Genomic DNA, 22,947 nt, shown 5'->3' with positions numbered 1-22,947 from the left:
GGCATAATTATTTATTTATGTGCATTCATTTGTACTGTCCTCTTATTGCACCTCTTTATTTCTACTACTTGTACTGATTTGTTACATTACTTTTATGCTGTGTTGACATTCTATGAGGATTTGCTCCTTGTCGAGATAAATATGTGGTTGTAGGACTGATAGAGCAACAGGTGCTATTTGTTGTACGCTCAACTTAGTAATAAATAAAACTTGCGTCCTGAAAAAAATTAAGAACTTAAGACTTCTTTGTTTTCCTTTAGACAGACAAAAATTAACTGATACAAAGTAAGGTTCTGTATCAGACCGTGCCTCTGGGCTCCATCTTCTAACATTGGTGGCTGCTGATGCACAGGTCCCAGGCTTGTTCGTGGTAACAAGCAAAGTTTTTCCTGGGGAGTTATGCTCTGTAACAGGAGCCAGCCAACATACTGCAAAACCAAAAGACAAGCTGCTTTATCGAATGAGCAATGAAATGTACATACAGGCTGCCAAAGTAGGATCACATAAAAATCTTACACGAAGATGGAAACTACATGTATATTTTTCCTTTGATTAGAAATGCAGTTTGTTGTAAAACTATTGAATGAACAGTATGTGACAATGGAGTGCTTCATTTCTTTTTTGTCTGTGGCTCTAAATGGAGATAATTAAAAAGGTTTCATTCTGACCAATAAGTTATGATAGTGTGCGCTAATATATTTACGTAATTGAAAATGTATCCTGATTACAGTTTTCAATTGCAGGTAAGTTTTTATGCATTCGCTGCGGCCGATCATATACTTCAAAGCATAGTCTCTCCAGTCACCAACGATTTGAGTGTGGAGTTGTTCCCCAATTTATTTGCATGGTATGTGAAAGGGGGTTTAAACGCAAACACCATCTCACTTATCATGTCAATATATGCCGCAAAGCTGAACAAGGTAAGAATCCAGAACATAGATAATTACTCTTGGAAGGCATAATTATTTATTTATGTGCATTCATTTGTACTGTCCTCTTATTGCACCTCTTTATTTCTACTACTTGTACTGATTTGTTTCATTACTTTTATGCTGTGTTGACATTCTATGAGGATTTGCTCCTTGTCGAGATCAATATGTGGTTGTAGAACTGATAGAGCAACAGGTGCTATTTGTTGTACGGTCAACTTAGTAATAAATAAAACTTGCGTCCTGAAAAAAATTAAGAACTTAAGACTTCTTTGTTTTCCTTTAGACAGACAAAAATTAACTGATACAAAGTAAGGTTCTGTATCAGACCGTGCCTCTGGGCTCCATCTTCTAACATTGGTGGCTGCTGATGCACAGGTCCCAGTCTTGTTCGTGGTAACAAGCAAAGTTTTTCCTGGGGAGTTATGCTCTGTAACAGGAGCCAGCCAACATACTGCAAAACCAAAAGACAAGCTGCTTTATCGAATGAGCTATGAAATGTACATACAGGCTGCCAAAGTAGGATCACATAAAAATCTTACACGAAGATGGAAACTACATGTATATTTTTCCTTTGATTAGAAATGCAGTTTGTTGTAAAACTATTGAATGAACAGTATGTGACAATGGAGTGCTTCATTTCTTTTTTGTCTGTGGCTCTAAATGGAGATAATTAAAAAGGTTTCATTCTGACCAATAAGTTATGATAGTGTGCGCTAATATATTTACGTAATTGAAAATGTATCCTGATTACAGTTTTCATTTGCAGGCAAGTTTTTATGCATTCGCTGCGGCCGATCATATACTTCAAAGCATAGTCTCTCCAGTCACCAACGATTTGAGTGTGGAGTTGTTCGCCAATTTATTTGCATGGTATGTGAAAGGAGGTTTAAACGCAAAGCGCATCTCTCTCATCATGTCAAGAGGTGCTACAAAGCTCAACAAGGAAAGAATCCAGATGGTATATAATTACTCATGGAAGGCATAATTATTGATTTATGTGCTTTCATGTGTATTGGCTTGTTAATTCACCTCAAATTAAATTGTTTGAATGAGCAACAAATTAGAAATGTCAGTCTAAGCAAATGCTTGAATACTGTAATAGAATAGCAGATGCTATTTATTTCAAATTAGGAAGTGGTTTATGGTGATCTCTCTCCTTCTTTCATTATCTTATTATTCCTGTTTACTGTCCATACTGGGATCTGATACTCCTGGTGACGTTTCTCCTTTATGTATTTATGCTGTGTATTAACAAACTTATAGTATTCCTAGACTAGCTTCTTACGGACAGTTTACATACAGGCAAAGACTGAGAAGATCAAATACATATACAGGATTGGCAACTAAAGTAATAAGGCTAATGGCATAGTGTACATCTGACGTCATGGTCATGCTTTTGTCTGCGGCAGTGACACCATAATGGCTTCCTTGAAATAAGCTTCCAACTTGTTCATGAGCTTCAAATAAGTGTTCACAACTTTTTCAAGAATTTGCTCTTTACAATGCATTCAGAATATGAGGGTTAGTCATTTCAAACAATTGTTGCCTTCAGGGTTTCATAGTGTGATATACCAAGAGAAATTTTTGTTTGCTTTCCTAACATCTTAAATTGTACTCACTTAACAGAATTCCAGCTACATAGCTGTGAAATTATTTACTGTAGGAAATGTTGAGAATGCTAGTAATGATATGTAAATCTAAAACTTTACTTTCTAGTTGTGATGTAAATACAATGTTTTTGTTCGTTTCTAAAAACAATCATTGTACTCGGGTAATGAATCTATTATTTGTATAGATATACTGACACACATAATGTTGTACAAGCTGCCATTAAAGATAACAGATGTGTTTTACACTCTTACTGTTGCATAAAGAAAGTAACATTTTGTGTGAACTTTACAAAATCAGCATTCTAAAGTCATTCTGCACGAATCATTGTCTTGTTTATGTGTTTCTTTGGCAATAATAAACTCTTTGGAATTTTCAATTAGTGAGCATGTTGAGACACATATGTGCCTATCAGGAATTTCTGAAGAAGTAATAAGGTGTTTTTTGGATATTACTACAAACTGAGAATCTTGTTCAAATTAAGGCAGTTGCAGTATGGCATATTTATATTTCTGACAGTAAATTGAAACTAAGAGCTGACATAGAATATCTAATTTTTCAGTACTCCTGAATTTTTAATTCCCATTATCAGTCTGTACTCAGTTTGCCACTTTGTTGCTTTGAAAACATTTCTCTAAAGTAACGGAACTTAACATTACTGCAAAATTCAGGGTTTATATTATTTGATTAACATGTACAAGGTAATAGTTCATTTGTTACAGGGTCTAATTAAGTAAAAATAGACGTGATTATTAAGATGTTCAGTAAAATGAATTGATCTGACTGTTTCAATCAAAGACCTCATTTATATCTTTCTGATTGCTTGAGTATTTGATAAGTTCAGCTTGTTATGTTTTTACAGGAAGGTCAAGTGTATCAGGACTGCAGACATGTATCAGCAACAAATAATTAGTTATTTGCATAACTTTATTTATTTATTTGAATTAATCGTTTAAATCTTATGATCACTCCTTGTACAGATTTGCAAGTATTTTTACCTTACTTTTATGCTATATTGATAGCTTATGAACCATTTGCTTCTTTTTTTTAGGTACATGCATTCATATGCAGTCAGATAACTCATAGAGAAATAGGCACCATTTGTTGTGTTATTAGTTAATTCAGAAATAAAACTTACTTAATGAAAAAATTTAAGAGTTTTTTTTGTTTTTCTGTAGACAGATGCAACATAACTGATACTCAAGAAAGTGGTGTATCATACTGTCTTTGTGCTTCAACATGTAGCTTTGCTGGTTTCTGATGCGCTGGCTCCTGGCTTTGTTCCCAGTGACCACCTTCATTTTGTCCTGGGGCATTATGCTCTGTAACGGGATCCTATCAACCTACTGAAACCAAAAGAGAAGCTGCTTTATCAAATAATAAGTGAAATGTGCACTATACTGCAAAAGTGGGGTCACATGAAAGACTTACACCAAGATGAAAACCTCATGTTTATGTGCATACCGCAGCTGTATGTATGGATAGCATTCAACACCTTGTGTAGGGGTAGGAGGTTCGCATTAGTTTGAAATATTCACAAGTAATTTAATAATGATTTACCCTATTATAAAAATATATGTTTAAGACTTGCACTCATCTCAAATGAAGTATGTGCAGAACTTCAACCAGTGTATGGAGACTACATTTAGCAAAGGCCTCAGATTCTTCAGGGATTTAAAAAAAAAAAAAAAAAAATTGGAATACTGAGATCATATTAATGTGAATGTTCCAATCAATGAACATCAGCATTGAAAACTTTCAAGGAAATTAGTATTCTCATGTGCTCTGAGTCTTGCTTAACAGTCTTAATGTATAGCAATTAAGCACATAAGATCTGTGGATGAGGAAAGTCTGCATGAAAATGATTCACTTTGTCTTTTGATGCACACCATTACTTGTGACAAAACTTGTTTTTTGGAATGATTCAGAAAACAAATTCTGAAGTCATGAATAGATCCCTTTACATCAACAATGAATCAGCTTAAAATCAAATGCATGCTGATTTGGCTTTTTGGAGACATTGTCAATACGAAACTTGTACCTGAAGACATTTAATTAGCATAATTAATAAGAAATGTTAGGCAGCCTTTGAAAAAGGATAGGTTATTTATGCTCTGGAATATGTTAAAATTTTATTGAATACACTGAAACACACAATAAATTATACAAAGTTCACGAGTTTGTGATCTGTGAATTTTTGAAGACTTTAAATGAAAACAATTACAGTTAACATAACTTGAATTGCAGTGGCACAAACCATTTGCAGGCGAGCCTTAAATCTATCACTTTGCTGAAATCTATCACTTTGCTTGAATCTATCACTTTGCTGAAATCTATCACTTTGCTGAAATCTATCACTTTGCTGAAATCTATCACTTTGCTGAAATCTATCACTTTGCTGAAATCTATCACTTTGCTGAAATCTATCACTTTGCTGAAATCTATCACTTTGCTGAAATCTATCACTTTGCTGAAATCTATCACTTTGCTGAAATCTATCACTTTGCTGAAATCTATCACTTTGCTGAAATCTATCACTTTGCTGAAATCTATCACTTTGCTGAAATCTATCACTTTGCTGAAATCTATCACTTTGCTGAAATCTATCACTTGGCTGAAATATTATCACAGTCTTTTAAAGTAGAACTTGGTCATATGTGACAAGCTGGCTGGAGATGCTGTGCTGCCTGCTGCTCACAGTGATCCCACTGGGTAAGGGTCTAGTGAGGCATATCAATAGTATGGTATCATCCCTCGAGACAACCTACAGGATTTTTGGCAAATAAAAACATCCCTGTTGCTTCTCAGTCCACTTATTTCCCAGATCTTAGTGAATCCAAGTCCTTTGTTTTTATTGTGGTAGAAGCACAACGAAAGAACAGCATACCTGAACAACAGAAATCATTATAGCATCCTTAATTGACCAGATGGAGGCTTTTGTAGTCACCATGTACTAGCATTATTTTGAAGAGTAGAGTCAGAGGTATGGGCTCTGTGTGGTTTCTCAAGGCACATACTTCCAAGATTTACTTAATTTGTTATGTAAGAAGCTCGTAAAACATCAAACTCAAAAACTGTACTGTACGTTACTGAATAACAGATAATAACCATAGAAAAAATTATTTGAAATGTATAATTAAATATAAATAAAAATATGCTTTAAGAATAAGGTGTGCAAGGCAGTGCAAAATCAAAAACATTGAATTTGAGGACTTTGTGTAAGCATAGCATTAATTTAACAATGGAAAATCCAGGATAGAATAACAATAATAAGGAAACAATAGATTGCTACTCACCAGACAGAAGAGTCCCAGACAGGCACAATGAAATAGAATGCTAGAAACAAACCCAGATGCAAGACTGTCCCATACGTCTTCCCACTACCACCTACTCCAGTCAGTCACAGGCATCTTCTACCCGATTGAAGGCAGAGCTGTTTAGGAAAGCAGCCACATGATTTACAATCTACATGGGCATAACAAGTAATAAGCTGTTTGCCTGCACGAATGGCCATCACCAGACTTTGGCCGAGACACAGCTGGGCTACGCAATTGCTGAGCATGCTGCCTAGCATGATGTGCATTACTTTTAAGACTGCTTAACAACCTGTTTGTCATCTAGATTCTCCCCGTCAACACTAGTTTTTCTGAACTATTCAGGTATAACACTCTTTGCAACGTATCCTTTGTTCCCATAACCCTCTGGCCTTGGACTTTGCTAGGCTCTGCCCTCCACCCACCTGTCCCCTTCACAGTTCGCACTTCGGTACTACACATACCTTCCAGTGCACCTGCATCGTCCTTTTCCCATCCATACTTTACTCCTCTCTCCTTTCCTCCTCCCTCCTCTTCCCGTCCTCCCTCTCCCTCCTCAATACAGCCTTCCAGTGCTGGATTCATGATATCCCTGCAAGCTCCCATAGGCACCATTGGCTTCTTCTCCTACTATCCTCCCCTCTCTCCACCAAATAAGTCAGATGCAGTTACAGTGGGACCTTAGTGTTCGGAGATGACAGTGGTAAAGTGTGTTTGAGTTGTGCTCTTGTGAATCTCTCTGAGTTTTCTTCATATGGTAATAGATTTGCTGAAAAAATTGAATATTTCTTGGATTCTTTTTCATTGTGCCCGTCTTCGACTCAACATCTCTTCTATATTTATTTATTTGTTTTGATCTGTCTCTGTGCATTTTTATGTGATCGATGTCATCATAGGGAGTTAACATATATTGCACAAATACATTTTGTTGACAGTTACAGTGCAAATACTAGTAATAATACAAGCCACATAAAATATACACCCGAGAACAGTTTCTTAATTTTACAGTACATAGAAAATAATATGCAGAAGTATTAAATAAACTGTTGACATAGTAAGGTAAGTACAGAGTAATTTACATTATAATTAATTTAATACCTCAAATCTTCCTTAGAACAGTTTTGAATTTCTGAAATATTGTAGAAAGCCTTATCTTTCAACCATTTTCCAGTTTTTGTTTTAAAGTCATTGACTGAGACAAGATGTGCTTGTAAATGTAAAATGTTAAATAATTTTATGCCCAAGTATTCATAACTAGACTGAGTTTTTTTTAATCTAGCTGTGGGCATATGTATTTGTTTCATTTGCCTAGTTTTATGTTTGTGTACACCTTCCCTCAATATGTAGTTATCTAAGTTTTCTTTAATCAGTAACAGTATATAAAAAACGATAGGTGTGTCAGTACCTTTAAGTCTTTAAAAAGTCATCTGCTGGAGGTTTTAGAGTTTGTAACTCCAGCAATAGTCCTGAAAGCCTATTCTTGCCAGATGAAAATTCTTTGGCCCCTTCAGAATAACCCCGTTAAAGGATACCATGTTGCAGGTGGCAGTGAAAGAAGTCATAGTAGGAGTTGAGTAATAGAGGTGGTGTTGCACATGTTTGTAATTTAGTCACTAAAAAGGTTACATGGAGAGTTTTCTGCATACAAGGACTGTGTGTTTGTCCCAGGTTAATTTGGAATCAAGGTACATACCAAGCAGCTTAAAAGTTGAGCATTCGGTTTCATTGCATGATAAACTGAAAGTGATGCTCACTGTTTTTTCACAGTTGATGGATAGCTCATTCGCTTTGAACCATGTATTAGACAGTTTAAGGTTCTCATTGTTTTCCAGTTTGTCGGTTTATGTCCTTCCCTGAGCTAATGAATGTTATCATCCGCATAAAATACAGATTTACAGAGCATGTTGCTAGGAAGGTCATTCACACATATTAAAACAATAAAGGGCCAAGCACAGAACCCTGAGGAATGCCTCGAGTTACCTAAGTATTGATATTTTTGGCTCTTGTAAACTAAAATTTGTTTCCCATCACTGAGAAAGGAGCTTGTGAGGGAGAGTTCTAAGTTTCTGACTCCATAACACTGGAAGTTTCTCCAGTAGTATTGTATGGTTCACAGAATCAGATGCCGTGCTTTGTTGTAATAGAATGCCTTCAGTAGGTAACTTTGATCCAAATGAGATTTGTATAGAAGAAAGGATGTCTTGAACTGCTTTCACTGTTGATAATTTGGACCTAAAACCATATTGAGATTCAGCCAGAATATTTTCAGATAAATGCCTGCAAATATCCTGTTGTACACAGTATTCTATTTTTGATACTCCGTAGTGCTAATTTGTCATTTTAGTTCACATGTCGTAACAACCTCTTTGTAAAAAAAGTCTCAGGGGAATTCATTTATTTATTACTCATGTTTTGCTGATTCTGTTGGGATGGATTGCCTCCAGGGATGTGGTCTGAGTAAAGTTATACATCAACAGAAGAGAAGCAAATGTTAGTTAATTGTTAATGCAGTGCACATATAAAGTTTCTATCTGCCTTCGGCTTTCTGTTTGTGACAGTTAAATGTAACCTAATAAATTTTAATGTGAAGCTGTCTTGTCTTTTTTTGTGCGGGGGGGGGGGGGGGGTCTTCATTTTTATTAACAAGACACTGTTTGCCTTCTATTTACTTGATGGCAATAGTAACTTTTTTTTTTAAGAAAAAAGGTAATTAAGTACATCTGTAACAATATTGGTCTGTGTACAATAGATTACAATTTGTCATGAAAATTTACACTGGTACTGGCAAAGTAACAAACAAAGAGTTTCCAACCCTGTATTCAGACAATAAGTCCACTTACAATAACATCATGTAAATCAGAATAAGTCATCAGAAATCCATCACAATAAGAGGCACACCTAAATACAAATTATTGTACTTTCTTGTTTGTCCAAGCAGAGTACCTGTAAACAGAAAAAAAATAGTAATTGCTTCTCATTGAAAAGAGAAGACTGAGTAGCAGAGAATGGGTAAAAAACTGCTTAGCTGTTGAACAAAATCTTTCAGAGAACTACCATAATATCAATAAACACTAGTGCCGTAAAGGCACAAGTAACAATCTCTACTGGGGTGAGTGGTGGGGAAATGGAAGGGGCATGGAGTTGGGAGAGAGAGGGTGGGACAGTCACATAAAATCATTATTATCAAAGGTGAATGGATGACTTTAATTTGTTATGAGGTTTCCGGGAAATTGCAATGCACCTGTAATGAAATGACATACAAAACCATAGTGTGATCAGTTCATTGTATTGTTCCAGTTTGAGTCCTCATGAAACAGACATTTAAAAAATTCAGGAGGATCCCAACAGTTCAGTTTAGTCCAAATGAAAGTGGAGCAAAAATGCTCAGGAAACTTAAATGGGAATCCTTGGAAAAAATTAAATATTTCTTGGAAAACACTGTGTGTAAACTTTGAGGGCTTCTACATGAAGAAGACTGTAGAATCATTATACTGCTACCGTAGTGTTTCACACGTAGGGATCATGAAAATTACATAAGAGAGAATAGGGCACTTGCGGAGGATAAGAGTCGGCCATCCCCTTGTTTCACATGAGAATGGAACAGGAAATGAAATCAATAATGATGGTTTTATGTACACTCTTTCACGCAGTGTACAATGGCTTGTGGAGTGTGTATGTGGATGTAGATATAGATGTAGACAGCAGCAGGTTAAGGAAGATCATGCAGAGAGAGATTAAGGGATTGTTAGGAGAAATGTAGAGAGACATAGGTACTATGCAATGGGATGATGGAAGATACAGAGTAAGAGAAAGGGAGAAATTGGAAAAGGTTCTAATGAGGGATATATGATAGCATAAAAAAGTAACAAGAGGAACGAGTGGCAGTGTGAGAGATGCAAGGTGAAATTGAGTGGGAACAGAAGGGAACCCAGTGAGGACTCCATATCCTTATTCCCCCCACATCTGTAACAACTCTTCCATTCATTCCATCTGATTCTTCTTATCGCAAAGAGCCAACCTATGGGATGTTGACCTTCACCCCACTGATAGGTACTTAAAAACCTCTGTTCACATCAAATGCAGTGGTCACCAGCGATACCACCACTTTGACAACTGCCACCTATCCACAGCATTCCACAGAATGTGGCCAGCTGTGGACTCCACATTTTCAAGGACAAGCTCGCTCTGTCCCAGAATACTGAAAGCATCCAAAAACCAAAATTAATCTCCCAGCTGTATAGAAAATCAGATCTCCCATGCCCTATCTCCGAACACATCTACACTCTATGAGAATATGAAGATGGTACCTGTTCTTTCGGACATGTCCAAAAGAACAAATGCCATCGGTGACCGTGCAGCTCTCTAGAATAAAATGGTAATTAAATCGAGACCCTAAGCTACCGACAGTCATTGATATACATTAACGGGGACAGTTGAAAATGTGTGCCACGACCGGGGCTCGAACTCAGGATCTCCAGCTTACATGGCAGACGCTCTGTTCGTCTGAGCCACCGAGGGCACAGAGGATAGTGTGTCTGCAGAGATTTATCCCTTGCATGCTCCCCGTGAGACCCACATTCCCAACTTAATGTCCACACACTACATTCGTAGTGGCCCTGCTCATTACACTCATTACTCGCGGCAGACAGTCTTACCGAGTCCCGTAAGAGTTTGGGCAATGTGTGTGCATTCACACAGAAGGTCAGTGACCGGTTAGCCTTTGCTATATGAAGATGGTGTCTGTTATTTCGGACATTTCTGAAAGAACAGATACCATCAGCGACTGTGCAGCTCTCTAGAATGAAATGATAATTAAATCAAGACCCTAAGCTGCCGACAGGCGTTGATGTACATCAACGGGCACAGATGAAAATGTGTTCCCTGACCGTGGCTTGAACCTGGGATCTCCTGCTTACATGGCAGACACATTGCCCGAACTCCTACGGGACTCAGTAAGATTGTCTGCCGCGAGTAATGAGTGTAATGGGCAGGGGCACTACGAGCGTAGTGTGTGGACATTAAGTTGGGAATGTGGGTCTCACGGGGAATGTGCAAGGGATAAATCCCTGCAGTCTCACTATTCTCTGTGCCCTCGGTGGCTCAGGCGGATAGTGTGTCTGCCATGTAAGCAGGGGATCACGGGTTCAAGTCCCGGTAGGGGCACACATTTTCAACTGTCCCTGTTGATGTTTATCAACACCTGTTGGCAGCTTAGGACCTTGATTTAATTATCATTTCACATCTATACTCGTCCTATATAATGTGGCCAACCATGTAGGCATGCCTCCTTCATCAGTCAGTATAAACAAGGGCTGGAACAACTAATTCACATATAGCGCCAGAGATGATGAGAAATATCTGCCCCAGAAGCCTTCCTATCCCTCTCAGATAGGTGTTTCAGGAACCGCCTAACTTGCACAATATCATTATCCATTTGTATGTTCCTCCTTCTCTAACGTTTTTAATGACAGAGTGTGTGAAGTGTGTGTGTGCAAACTCCCCACTTCTCTTACACGAGTTGGCTTACTTGGTAATGCGCAGCCGATCTTCTTCTCTGGATAGCTGTCTTCTGGAATCTCTACAAGCTTCTTCTCCAAAGAATGATGCTAGTCAAGGGAACCTTTAAGACTCTCTCTCTCTCTCTCTCTCTCTCTCTCTCTCTATGAAATAATGAGGTACTCGAAGAATACTTTTCAACAACTATCGGTATATTTGAACTTCCACAAAAAACAAAATGCACACTTCTCGCATAAACTGACTTCATGTAAGTCACCCGTGTCATCTCACATTAGAAACAATTAAGTTACATTTACAACAGAGTTGGTTTGATAACCACAACTCTATTATACGGGAATCATACGCATGTCTCGCCTCTAGCAAGTTCAAGTTAAGTGTTTATTCACAATTCCGAATCTCAGTTGTTCTTTTCTCACTATCAATAGTCACAATTACAAACATCACAGAATAACACAGAAGTTCCTTGGTTCTTCCGTGTGCTTTTACTATGACTTCCATGGATCGCCCGAAAAGTACTTGTCGGTGCCGTTCAACCACTGCGTCGACCTTTTGCTCACACCTGCACACACAGAAACGTGACGCACAGTAGATAGGGTTCCTTTTTCTCACTCACATCTAAAGGAACATGTGTTCGCGACAGTGGAAGGCCGAGTGGTTCTAGAATTTACGCACAAATTCTCGAAACGCTACACTTCATCATTCTATCTTAGGTAAACCCTAAAGGAACATTTGCTCATAGATATTCAACAGTAGTTTACTGTTGAATATCTATGAACAGTAAAAACCTAACCACAAAGTTCACAGTTCTTGAAGAATAGAAAGGTACGTATGGAGAACACACTGTCATTGCTTTTACACATAGCGTAATTGTGTAACACTTATTTCACAGTTAAGTTGATGCATTGTTGTTGTTCTAACCAACACAGGTTTCTCGTCTGAAACTCGGCCATGGAGTGACTGTCTTGTGACCAAAAATCGGGACCTTATATATCATCACAATAATAGGTGCTGAAACTACACATAGTTCGAAGTTTAATTTACAGAAATTACAATTAAAACTTAACTCATTAAATCAACTGACTACAGTAGAGTCCTGTTAATCCGAAATAATTGGGACCGGACCTTGTTTCCGATTACCGATTTGTTCGGATTAGCCGGAATTACAGTGACGAGTTTCTAGAATGAAATATACCAAGCAGATAATTAGGTACACCATGGTAACAAATGAGAACAAGTGTGGGAACAATGGCTCACTCTCACTCCCTTCCCTTGTTGTGCATTGTTGAAACCTTTGTAGTGTCTGAGGTCAGTGCACTGCCAGTTGGCTCGCAAAGTGCTTGGGTATATTAGTTATCGATAGCTGGCACACATAACAGTTGTATTGTACTCATTCAGGTGTAGTGGTGTACATATTTTCGTCATGAGTAAACGGAAAACATACAACGTTAACTCTCTAAGAAAAACTGAATGCTTTGAAGTGGATAGGCAATGGTGAGAATGTATCTAAACTGGCAGCAGAACTGGGTCTTGGTAAAGCAACCATTTGTGATTCAAAGAAGAACCGAATGAAGCTCAAACATTCCTGTGCCACGTATTCGGGAAAAACACTCGAAATTCGGTAGACTTTGAAACAGTACCAGTATGATAAAGTGGATGAAGCTCTTTTCCTTTGGTTTATGTACGAAAGATAAAGGGGAACTCCTTTGAGTGGAGCACTGGTTCAGGAGAAGGCTGTTTACCTGAACAAGTTAACGACTGGTGATGAGTCTTTTAGTGCAAGTATGTATTGGTTGGACAGATTCAAAAAATGTCATGGAATCAGTCAGCTAACAATTACTGGAAAGAAGCTTTCTTCTGATTGTGACGCAGTGAAGGAATACTTGGATGAGATTGAAAAAATGATAAAGGGAAAATATTATCCCCAACAAATTTATAACACTGACGAAGCTGGCCTTAATTTTAGGGCACTGCCAATAAAAAGCCTGGCATCAAAAGCAGAAGACCATGCTCCTGGTTTTAAAATGTGCAATGATCATGTGATACTGCTGGTAATCACAAGCTGCCTTTAATGATGACTGGCAAATCTGCTAGGCCCAGAGCTTTTGAAAACTGCAACATGAAGTCTCTGCCCATATATTATCACAACCAGAAAAAAGCATGGATGGATGGTAAGCTGTTCAAAGAATGGTTTCACGGCAAGTTTGTTCCCTCAGTTTGATGGTTTTCTGAGGAAAATCATTTGTCTCTTGTGCAATCCTTTTGATTGATAAGAAGCCATCTCCCCCCGCACTGAGAAATTATGTGATGGAGAAATTGGGATGAAGTTTTTGATGCTGAATGTTACACCACTTCTACAGTTCATGGACCAGAGCGTACTGCAAACATTAAAACTGATTTCAGAAAACAATTTTTAGGAATGCTGATCCAAGCTCATAGCATTCCTTTAGTGGACAAAATAAAAAGACCAGTGTGAAGGAGTTGTGTATTGGGCTGCTGAGGCATGGCTGAATATTTCAGAAAATACTCTGAGAAAATCGTAGAGAAAACTGGACATCTTTTGAATTTCAGGACAACCTAGTTGAAAACGAAGAGGAAAATCTACTACAAATGATACAGACAATCCCTGGATGTGAAGAAGGTAGTGAAGGAGACGTAATGTGTGGATGGCAGTGGATAGGGCATGTGTGGAGAACCTTACTGAAGCTAATTTATTTGCTGCTGTCACTCAAGACCAGGAAGAAGTTGACTGCTGTGACAAGTGACAATGAGCCTGAAAGGGACAAAGGAGAGCTGGTGCCACACAGTGACACAGCGGAAGCCCTTGACCCTGCTCTACGTTATTTGGAGCAACAGCCCACTGCTACACCTGCTGATTTGATGTTAATGAGATGATGACACAACTATGCGTCATATAACAGACTGTCTTCCTTACGCCAAAAACAATGACTGAGTTTTTGTCATCTAAAAAGTAGGGATAAAATGTCCGCTGTTTGGCAGCTTTTATTTCATTGTTATGCATTGTTTAAATCTAATGTTTTCTTGCCTCTTTTTCTAATACATGTTTACTGTACTGTGTAAATTAAAATAGTGTGTATGTACAGCAGTTTACCACACAGTTTTCCATACTTAGACTAACATTTTTCATGTTTGGATTAACCGAACGTTAGGATTACCAGGGTTCGGATTAGCGGGACTCTGCTGTACATTGAAAAATTGGTTCTTTTTAACAGTTTCTTCTACTACAAGGGTTAAGCCAAATTATTTGTTTAAATCATGAAATTAACAAATATATTTACAGGGACAATACTTTTGAAAAAGTCTTAATTACTTTGGAATAAATTAAGGGTTGGCTTTGCTAACATGTTTTCGAATAGAGTCAAATAAATACTTTAAGAATACTATTAGTTGTTCCTCCAAATGCTTATAACTAGTACAGAATTTATATTTGTTTATATGTCAACAATAGAATTCAAGTTACAAAACAATTACTGATTGCATCCTGTAACAAAAGATACTGACTAGAAATAGTCAAAATAAATGAGAAAATCAATTACATACATAAAACTAAGCACAAAGTTAGATCTGCTGTTATATTCCTTAAAACTGAGGCCCAACCATTCTCTTTTATGAAAATGCAGATTATATTCACGTATGTTAATGGTAATTAGTTCAAAAACAAATTTTAAGGAGGCAGATGGCAAAACGAGGGGAAGGAAAAATCTCCAGCTTGCTTCATCACACTTTGGTGTATTGTGAGAATTTTAGGAAAGTGTGGTCCATCTGTAAATAAGACCATGAATTGAACACTTGTGAACTGTCCTTGAGTATTGCTTGAGTGTTTGGGATCCCCACCAGGTTGGATTGAAGGAAGACATTAAAGCAATTAGAGGCAGATTGCTGGATTTGTTATTAGTAGGATCAATCAACAGGCGAGTATTCTGGAGAAGGTTTGTAAACTCAAATGGGAATCCCTGAAGGGAAAACTATGTTCTTTTCATGAAACACTATTGAGAGAATGTTGTTGTTGTTGTGGTCTTCAGTCCTGAGACTGGTTTGATGCAGCTCTCCATGCTACTCTATCCTGTGCAAGCTTCTTCATCTCCCAGTACCTACTGCAGCCTACATCCTTCTGAATCTGCTTAGTGTATTCATCTCTTGGTCTCCGTCTACGATTTTTACCCTCCACGCTGCCCTCCAATACTAAATTGGTGATCCCTCGATGACTCAGAACATGTCCTACCAACCGATCCCTTCTTCTAGTCAAGTTGTGCCACAAACACCTCTTCTCCCCAATTCTATTCAATACCTTCTCATTAGTTATGTGATCTACCCATCTAATCTTCAGCATCCTTCTGTAGCACCACATTTCGAAAGCTTCTATTCTCTTCTTGTCTAAACTATTTATTGTCCACATTTCACTTCCATACATGGCTACACTCCATACAAATACTTTCAGAAACGACTTCCTGACATTTAAATCTATACTCGATGTTAACAAATTTCTCTTCTTCAGAAACCCTTTCCTTGCCATTGCCAATCTACGTTTTATATCCTCTCTACTTCGACCATCATCAGTTATTTTGCTCCCCAAATAGCAAAACTCCTTTACTACTTTAAGTGTCTCATTTCCTAATCTAATTCCCTCAGCATCACCCGACTTAATTCAACTACATTCCATTATCCTCGTTTTGCTTTTGTTGATGTTCATCTTATACCCTCCTATCAAGACACTGTCGATTCCGTTCAACTGCTCTTCCAAGTCTTTTGCTGTCTCTGACAGAATTACAATGTCATCGGCGAACCTCAAGGTTTTTATTTCTTCTCCATGGATTTTAATACCTACTCCGAACTTTTCTTTTGTTTCCTTTATCGCTTGCTCAATATACAGATTGAATAACATTGGGGATAGGCTACAACCCTGTCTCACTCCCTTCCCAACCACTGCTTCCCTTTCATACCCCTCGACTCTTATAACTGCCATCTGCTTTCTGTACAAATTGTAAGTAGCCTTTTGCTCCCTGTATTTTACCCCTGCCACCTTCAGAATTTGAAAGAGAGTATTCCAATCAACATTGTCAAAAGCTTTCTCCAAGTCTACAAATGCTAGAAACGTAGGTTTGCCTTTCCTTAACCTTTCTTCTAAGGTAAGTCGTTGGGTTAGTATTACCTCACGTGTTCCAACATTTCTACGGGATCCAAACTGATCTTCCCCGAGGTCGGCTTCTATCAGTTTTTCATTCGTCTGTAAAGAATTCGCGTTAGTATTTTGCAGCTGTGGCTTATTAAACTTGATAGTTTGGTAATTTTCACATCTGTCAACACCTGCTTCTTTGGGATTGGAATTATTATATTCTTCTTGAAGTCTGAGGGTATTTCACCTGTCTCATACATCTTGCTCACTAGATGGTAGAGTTTTGTCAGGACTGGCTCTCCCAAGGCTGTCAGTAGTTCTAATGGAATGTTGTCTACTCCAGGGGGCTTGTTTCAACTCAGGTCTTTCAGTGCTCTGTCAAACTCTTCACGCAGTATCATATCTCCCATTTCATCTTCATCTACATCCTCTTCTATTTCCATAATATTGTCCTCAAGTACGTCGCCATTGTATAGACCCTCTATATACTCCATCCACCTTTCTGCTTTCCCTTCTTTGCTTTGAACTGGGTTTCCATCAAAGCTCTTGATATTCATGCAAGTGGTTCTCCTTTTTCCAAAGGTCTCTCCAATTTTCCTGTAAGCAGTATCTATCTTACCCCTAGTGAGATAAGCCTCTACATCCTTACATTTGTCATCTAGCCATCCCTGCTTAGCCATTTTGCACTTCCTGTCGATCTCATTTTTGAGACGTTTGTATTCCTTTTTGCCTGCTTCATTTACTGCATTTTTATATTTTCTCCTTTCATCAATTAAATTCAATATATCTTCTGTTACCCAAGGGTTTCTACTAGCCCTCGTCTTTTTACCTATTTGATCCTCTGCTGCCTTCACTATTTCATCCCTCAAAGCTACCCATTCTTCTTCTAGTGTATTTCTTTCCCCCAGTCCTGTCAATTGTTCCCTTATGCTCTCACTGAAACTCTTGACAACCTCTGGTTTTTTCAGTTTATCCAGGTCCCATCTCCTTAAATTCCCACCTTTTTGCAGTTTCTTCAGTTTTAGTCTACAGTTCATAACCGATAGATTGTGGTCAGAGTCCACATCTGCCCCTGGAAATGTCTTACACTTTAAAACATGGTTCCTAAACCTCTGTCTTACCATTATATAATCTATCTGATACCTTCTAGTATCTCCAGGGTCCTTCCATGCATACAACCTTCTTCATGATTCTTGTCTTGCAATTTAAAACCTGGTTCCTAAACCTCTGTCTTACCATTATATAATCTATCTGATACCTTTTAGTATCTCCAGGGTTCTTCCATGCATACAACCTTCTTTCATGATTCTTGAACCAAGTGTTAGCTATGATTAAGTTATGCTCTGCGCAAAATTCTACCAGGCGGCTTCCTCTTTCATTTGTTAGACCCAATCCATATTCACCTACTATGTATCCTTTTCTCCCTTATCCTACAGACGAATTCCAGTCACTCAGTCTTCGTGGTTAAGTGTGTGGAAATAATGCAATATTATTCAACATGGAAATATACTTGGATGTCATAGAGAGATAAGTAAATCTATTTCCCACTCTTTGTTTGGCTATGAAAACTCTGACAGAAATCCATTGTGTGATTTCTATTGAATCTTTATTTTGCTTCAGTCAGAGATTTGAGCAAAAATGTTTTTTCAGTTGTGGGGCTACCTTTGATCAGTTTATTACGTACATACCCTTAAAGTAATTTCTTCACATTCCTGTTTCACTTTTTGTTTTATTTTCACTGTTTTTCAGTTAGTTCCTATCTTGTTGATAGAAGAGTTGATTCTTTTCTGGAAAGTACCTGCATTTTAATGCTCTGATGACTTTTTATTTAAAATCTACAGTACTGTGTATAATGTCATTTAACATCTGACTCCGTCGCCCCTTTTCATCACAATTATGAATGACCTCGAGAAAGTGCCACTTGATGCTAAGTAATATTTTTCTCTGGGTTTTGCATGATATTCTGTTTCTGTATATAAAACAGGGGTTAGGTTGATTTAATTTGCTTCCGTAAGTAAATTTCTTAGAACATCAGTTTTCAAAGTACTCTGTGACTAGTTACAGAATATATTATATTTTCTTATTAACATCAAGGGTGTTGTGCATATCTTTCTATGTGATATTAAAGAAGAATACTAAAGTCAAGGTGGATTGATCAGGTAACTGAGAAGAGGTACTGAATCAAACTGGGAAGAAAAGAAATCTAAGGCACAATTGTCTAGAACGAGAAATTAATTGAAAAGAACTATCCTGAGAAGTCAACAAATGGTCAATTTGGTAATGTAGGAGAGTGTCTGTCTGTCTGTGTGATGTGTGTGTGTGTGTGTGAGAGAGAGAGAGAGAGAGAGAGAGAGAGAGAGAGAGAGAGAGAGAGAGAGAGAGTGAGGGGGGGGGGACGTTTTTTTTTTTTTAAGGGGGGGTGGGGTACAAATTGTAGAGGAAGACCAAGGCTTGACTATAATAAACAGATTCAAATGGACATGTGGAGAAGAGGAGGCTTGTACAGGTAGACTATCATGATGAGCTGCATCAGTTCAGACTGAAGATTCACAACAACAATGTACCTATGATAAAATGATATTAAGAAACAGAAATACACTGACATGATTTGTATCTGGTAGTTCATCTAAACTAGTTAGAAGTTAATTGATTTTATTTTTAACCCTATAATACTTTATGCAATAAGTTTACTTTAAGCACCTTTTTAGCATCACAAGTTCCAGGTTCAAAATTTTTCAGTTGTATTTATATTTTTTAATACTGATAATCTAAAATATGAGTTTACCCTAAAAAATTTGCAGCCCTCACACCAGTGACAGTAGGGTTACTCCTATGAGTGAGTGGCAAATTCCCTGAAAGATTCTGCTATCAGTGAGACCAACTTCCTTTCCTCAATTCTATAGAAATCTAGGCCACACCTCATACAACCCCAACCCAACTTACCTTCCTATAGCACCAACTGACACTCGTAACTGACTGATATAGCTGTTGAACTGGGACCAGTCATAATGCCTCAAAACATTAGTATCATCTGTTGCTGAAGCTATCTCTTAATAAGTCAGTCTTAATGCTCTACCCCTGTCCGCCCCCCATAGCTGAGTGGTCAGCGTGACAGAATGTCAATCATAAGGGCCCGGGTTCGATTTCCGGCTGGGTCGGAGATTTTCTCTGCTCATTGACTGGGTGTTGTGTTGTCCTAATCATCATCATCTCATCCCCATCAACACGCAAGTCGCCGAAGTGGCATCAAATCGAAAGACTTGCACCAGGCGAACGGTCTACCCAGCGGGAGGCCCTAGTCACACGACATTATTATAGTACTGTACCCCTGATACATGTCAACACTGTTTCCTCCTCTACTTGCTATCACAGCATAGTTCTCTTCTCCAACATCTTTCCACAAATAATCTCTCATTGGTATCCACTTGGTTGAGGTACACATTTTTCTTAGAGAAGTTTGTGGTCTTGTACTTGTTTTCTAATTCTTAATGCAGCAGTTGGTCCACAACCTCTCCCATCACTACTATCTAAAAGCAAGACTTTCCTCCTCTTTCCTACTTTATCTGAACCATCGGCCTATTGAAAGGCCTTTTGTGCTTTGTCTTCTACACCTTCATGTATTGGAGACTCTTAGTTCTGTAACTGGAGTAGTAAGGCAAAGTTATTTTCTCTGCCAATAACTAAACTGGCAGAAACTGTCCTCTTCCATTGGCCTCTGTTTCCAAATACTGCTTCCTGGTTCTTGTTCTCCTTCATCACCTTTTAACCTTTCTAGCCCCTTCTTAGGACTGTCAAGCTTAATCTTAAGTGGTCTAACCTCTACTTTTGCCATTAAGCTATCAACTTGTATCAGTGCATAGACATCTTAATACCATGTAGGTGTATCTCACATATCACTGTTTCCCATGCCATTGCATCCCCCCTCCCCCCTGCCCCTCCCACAGTGAATACATCTATAACAACATCTGCACTGCCCTGCAGAACTAACTTTCCTATGGAAGCTCAAATATTATTCTTTCACGCATAAATGTTTCACAGATCTCTTGTCGCATCATATTTGTATTCAGTTTCAAGCTATTGATAACTTCCACCACCACCATCATCATCGTCAGAAGATATCGGTGGCCAGTTAAGAACTGTATATTGTTGGCCATATTACATCATGGAGACATGACAAAGTCATATAACCTCCATATGCTACCAGAGATGATGACAATGTCTTCTGAAGAACATTGGTAAGATACTAATTAGGTTATATCATAAATGACTCAGCCGATTTCTATATTGCCTTTTAGTGTGTAGCATCAGTTTCCATGCAACTCTAATGTTGTAACCACTGTCCCATTTAGTGCTGTCATTATTCATTTTGATTATATTGTCTTCATTGATGACAGAACCCCAGTATTAGGTATATGCATTGGATAATATTTCCATTTCATCAAACATAATCGTATGTTTGTTCATGAGTCTTTGTATGGCAACAGCAGATTTGTCATTATTGTAATATTTAATATGGCATCAGTGTTAGGAATTCTGATACCAAGGCTGTATGTTACTAGGTGCAGGATCTCTTTAACTTTATTGGGTGGTCAGATAACTGACCGAGTACTGAGTCGGACCAGGACTCTACCTATTTTGTTTGTTGTAGCTCCGAAGAAAGGAAGTAATGCTGTAGGCTGATCAACTTCTAATGATTGAGATGTGTGTTTTTGTATCTTAGAGGTGGATAATTTAAAATCTCGATTTCCATAGCCATTCTGCCATATTACTGCAATGTGGCAGGGTGGGATAACACTTAGTGAATTGAACAGTACCAAGTTAGTTTGTGTATTCAATCCCACAGTCATGTTCTCTGCTTACATATTGTGTGTATGTACTCTCCATTTATCCACATGTTTACTTCAGTGAGAGCTTTATCTTCACCTTTGTTTGATGTTTATGCAACTTTCAGCTAATTATTCAGTTTTATTATGCAAGCTAGTAGTTGAAAGAACATTCTTGCAATTATAAAGTAGTCAATAGTTCTGGAATCAAGCCTAATGTTTTGTCATGCCAGAAGTTGTATGTGCAACAGCACACACTTTGTACACAACCACAAAAATTATGATGGTAATAAAATTTTCAGATTAATTAAGCTGTAATTGAAACATGTGTAGGAAACATTGTTAAGAAATATAAAACAAAATAATTTCACATAAAAGTTGCAATGTACTCTGGATTTTAATTATGACAGAACATTTCTACAATATACAATATAATATATGCAACTTTTTGCAAAGATATAACTTTTAATTGTAAATAAATCAATGTTATACATTCAGTAATGTAAAATTAATACCAGGCAGTTGTAATAAAAGTGCAGCAGCTCACGGAAGTCCAGTGTGGGCTGCAATTATCATACAGCAGCAAAACTTGATAGAGATGCTAATGCGATAATGCGGAACAGATTTACACTGGAAACAAACTACACTCCTGGAAATTGAAATAAGAACACCGTGAATTCATTGTCCCAGGAAGGGGAAACTTTATTGACACATTCCTGGGGTCAGATACATCACATGATCACACTGACAGAACCACAGGCACATAGACACAGGCAACAGAGCATGCACAATGTCGGCACTAGTACAGTGTACATCCACCTTTCGCAGCAATGCAGGCTGCTATTCTCCCATGGAGACGATCGTAGAGATGCTGGATGTAGTCCTGTGGAACGGCTTGCCATGCCATTTCCACCTGGCGCCTCAGTTGGACCAGCGTTCGTGCTGGACGTGCAGACCGCGTGAGACGACGCTTCATCCAGTCCCAAACATGTTCAATGGGGGACAGATCCGGAGATCTTGCTGGCCAGGGTAGTTGACTTACACCTTCTAGAGCACGTTGGGTGGCACGGGATACATGCGGACGTGCATTGTCCTGTTGGAACAGCAAGTTCCATTGCCGGTCTAGGAATGGTAGAACGATGGGTTCGATGACGGTTTGGATGTACCGTGCACTATTCAGTGTCCCCTCGACGATCACCAGTGGTGTACGGCCAGTGTAGGAGATCGCTCCCCACACCATGATGCCGGGTGTTGGCCCTGTGTGCCTCGGTCGCATGCAGTCCTGATTGTGGCGCTCACCTGCACGGCGCCAAACACGCATACGACCATCATTGGCACCAAGGCAGAAGCGACTCTCATCGCTGAAGACGACACGTCTCCATTCGTCCCTCCATTCACGCCTGTCGCGACACCACTGGAGGCGGGCTGCACGATGTTGGGGCGTGAGCGGAAGACGGCCTAACGGTGTGCGGGACCATAGCCCAGCTTCATGGAGACGGTTGCGAATGGTCCTCGCCGATACCCCAGGAGCAACAGTGTCCCTAATTTGCTGGGAAGTGGCGGTGCGGTCCCCTACGGCACTGCGTAGGATCCTACGGTCTTGGCGTGCATCCGTGCGTCGC

The 22,947-nt window shown here is 38.6% G+C and overlaps 1 protein-coding gene across 11 annotated transcripts in view; it reads left to right on the top strand.

Moving 5' to 3' along the window:
- LOC126473967 (zinc finger protein 875-like) overlaps positions 1 to 22,947 on the top strand; it is a 59,697-nt gene that overhangs the window by 4,255 nt on the left and 32,495 nt on the right. For 9 of the 11 annotated variants that reach the window (XM_050101344.1, XM_050101346.1, XM_050101347.1 and 6 more), the window contains 2 exons: positions 744 to 920; positions 1,699 to 1,890. In XM_050101344.1, the coding sequence (XP_049957301.1) occupies positions 744 to 920; positions 1,699 to 1,890 (369 nt within the window). Of the gene's footprint in view, positions 1 to 743; positions 921 to 1,698; positions 3,586 to 3,828; positions 3,873 to 22,947 lie in introns of those variants that run through there. The other 2 variants (XM_050101351.1, XR_007586544.1) reach the window with 2 other exon arrangements.

This window comes from Schistocerca serialis, chromosome 4 (genome assembly GCF_023864345.2).
Source record: "Schistocerca serialis cubense isolate TAMUIC-IGC-003099 chromosome 4, iqSchSeri2.2, whole genome shotgun sequence".
In the NCBI taxonomy this organism is placed as follows: domain Eukaryota; kingdom Metazoa; phylum Arthropoda; class Insecta; order Orthoptera; family Acrididae; genus Schistocerca; species Schistocerca serialis.
Note: the sequence above shows the minus strand (reverse complement) of the source record. Positions and strands in the feature narration are given on the sequence as shown.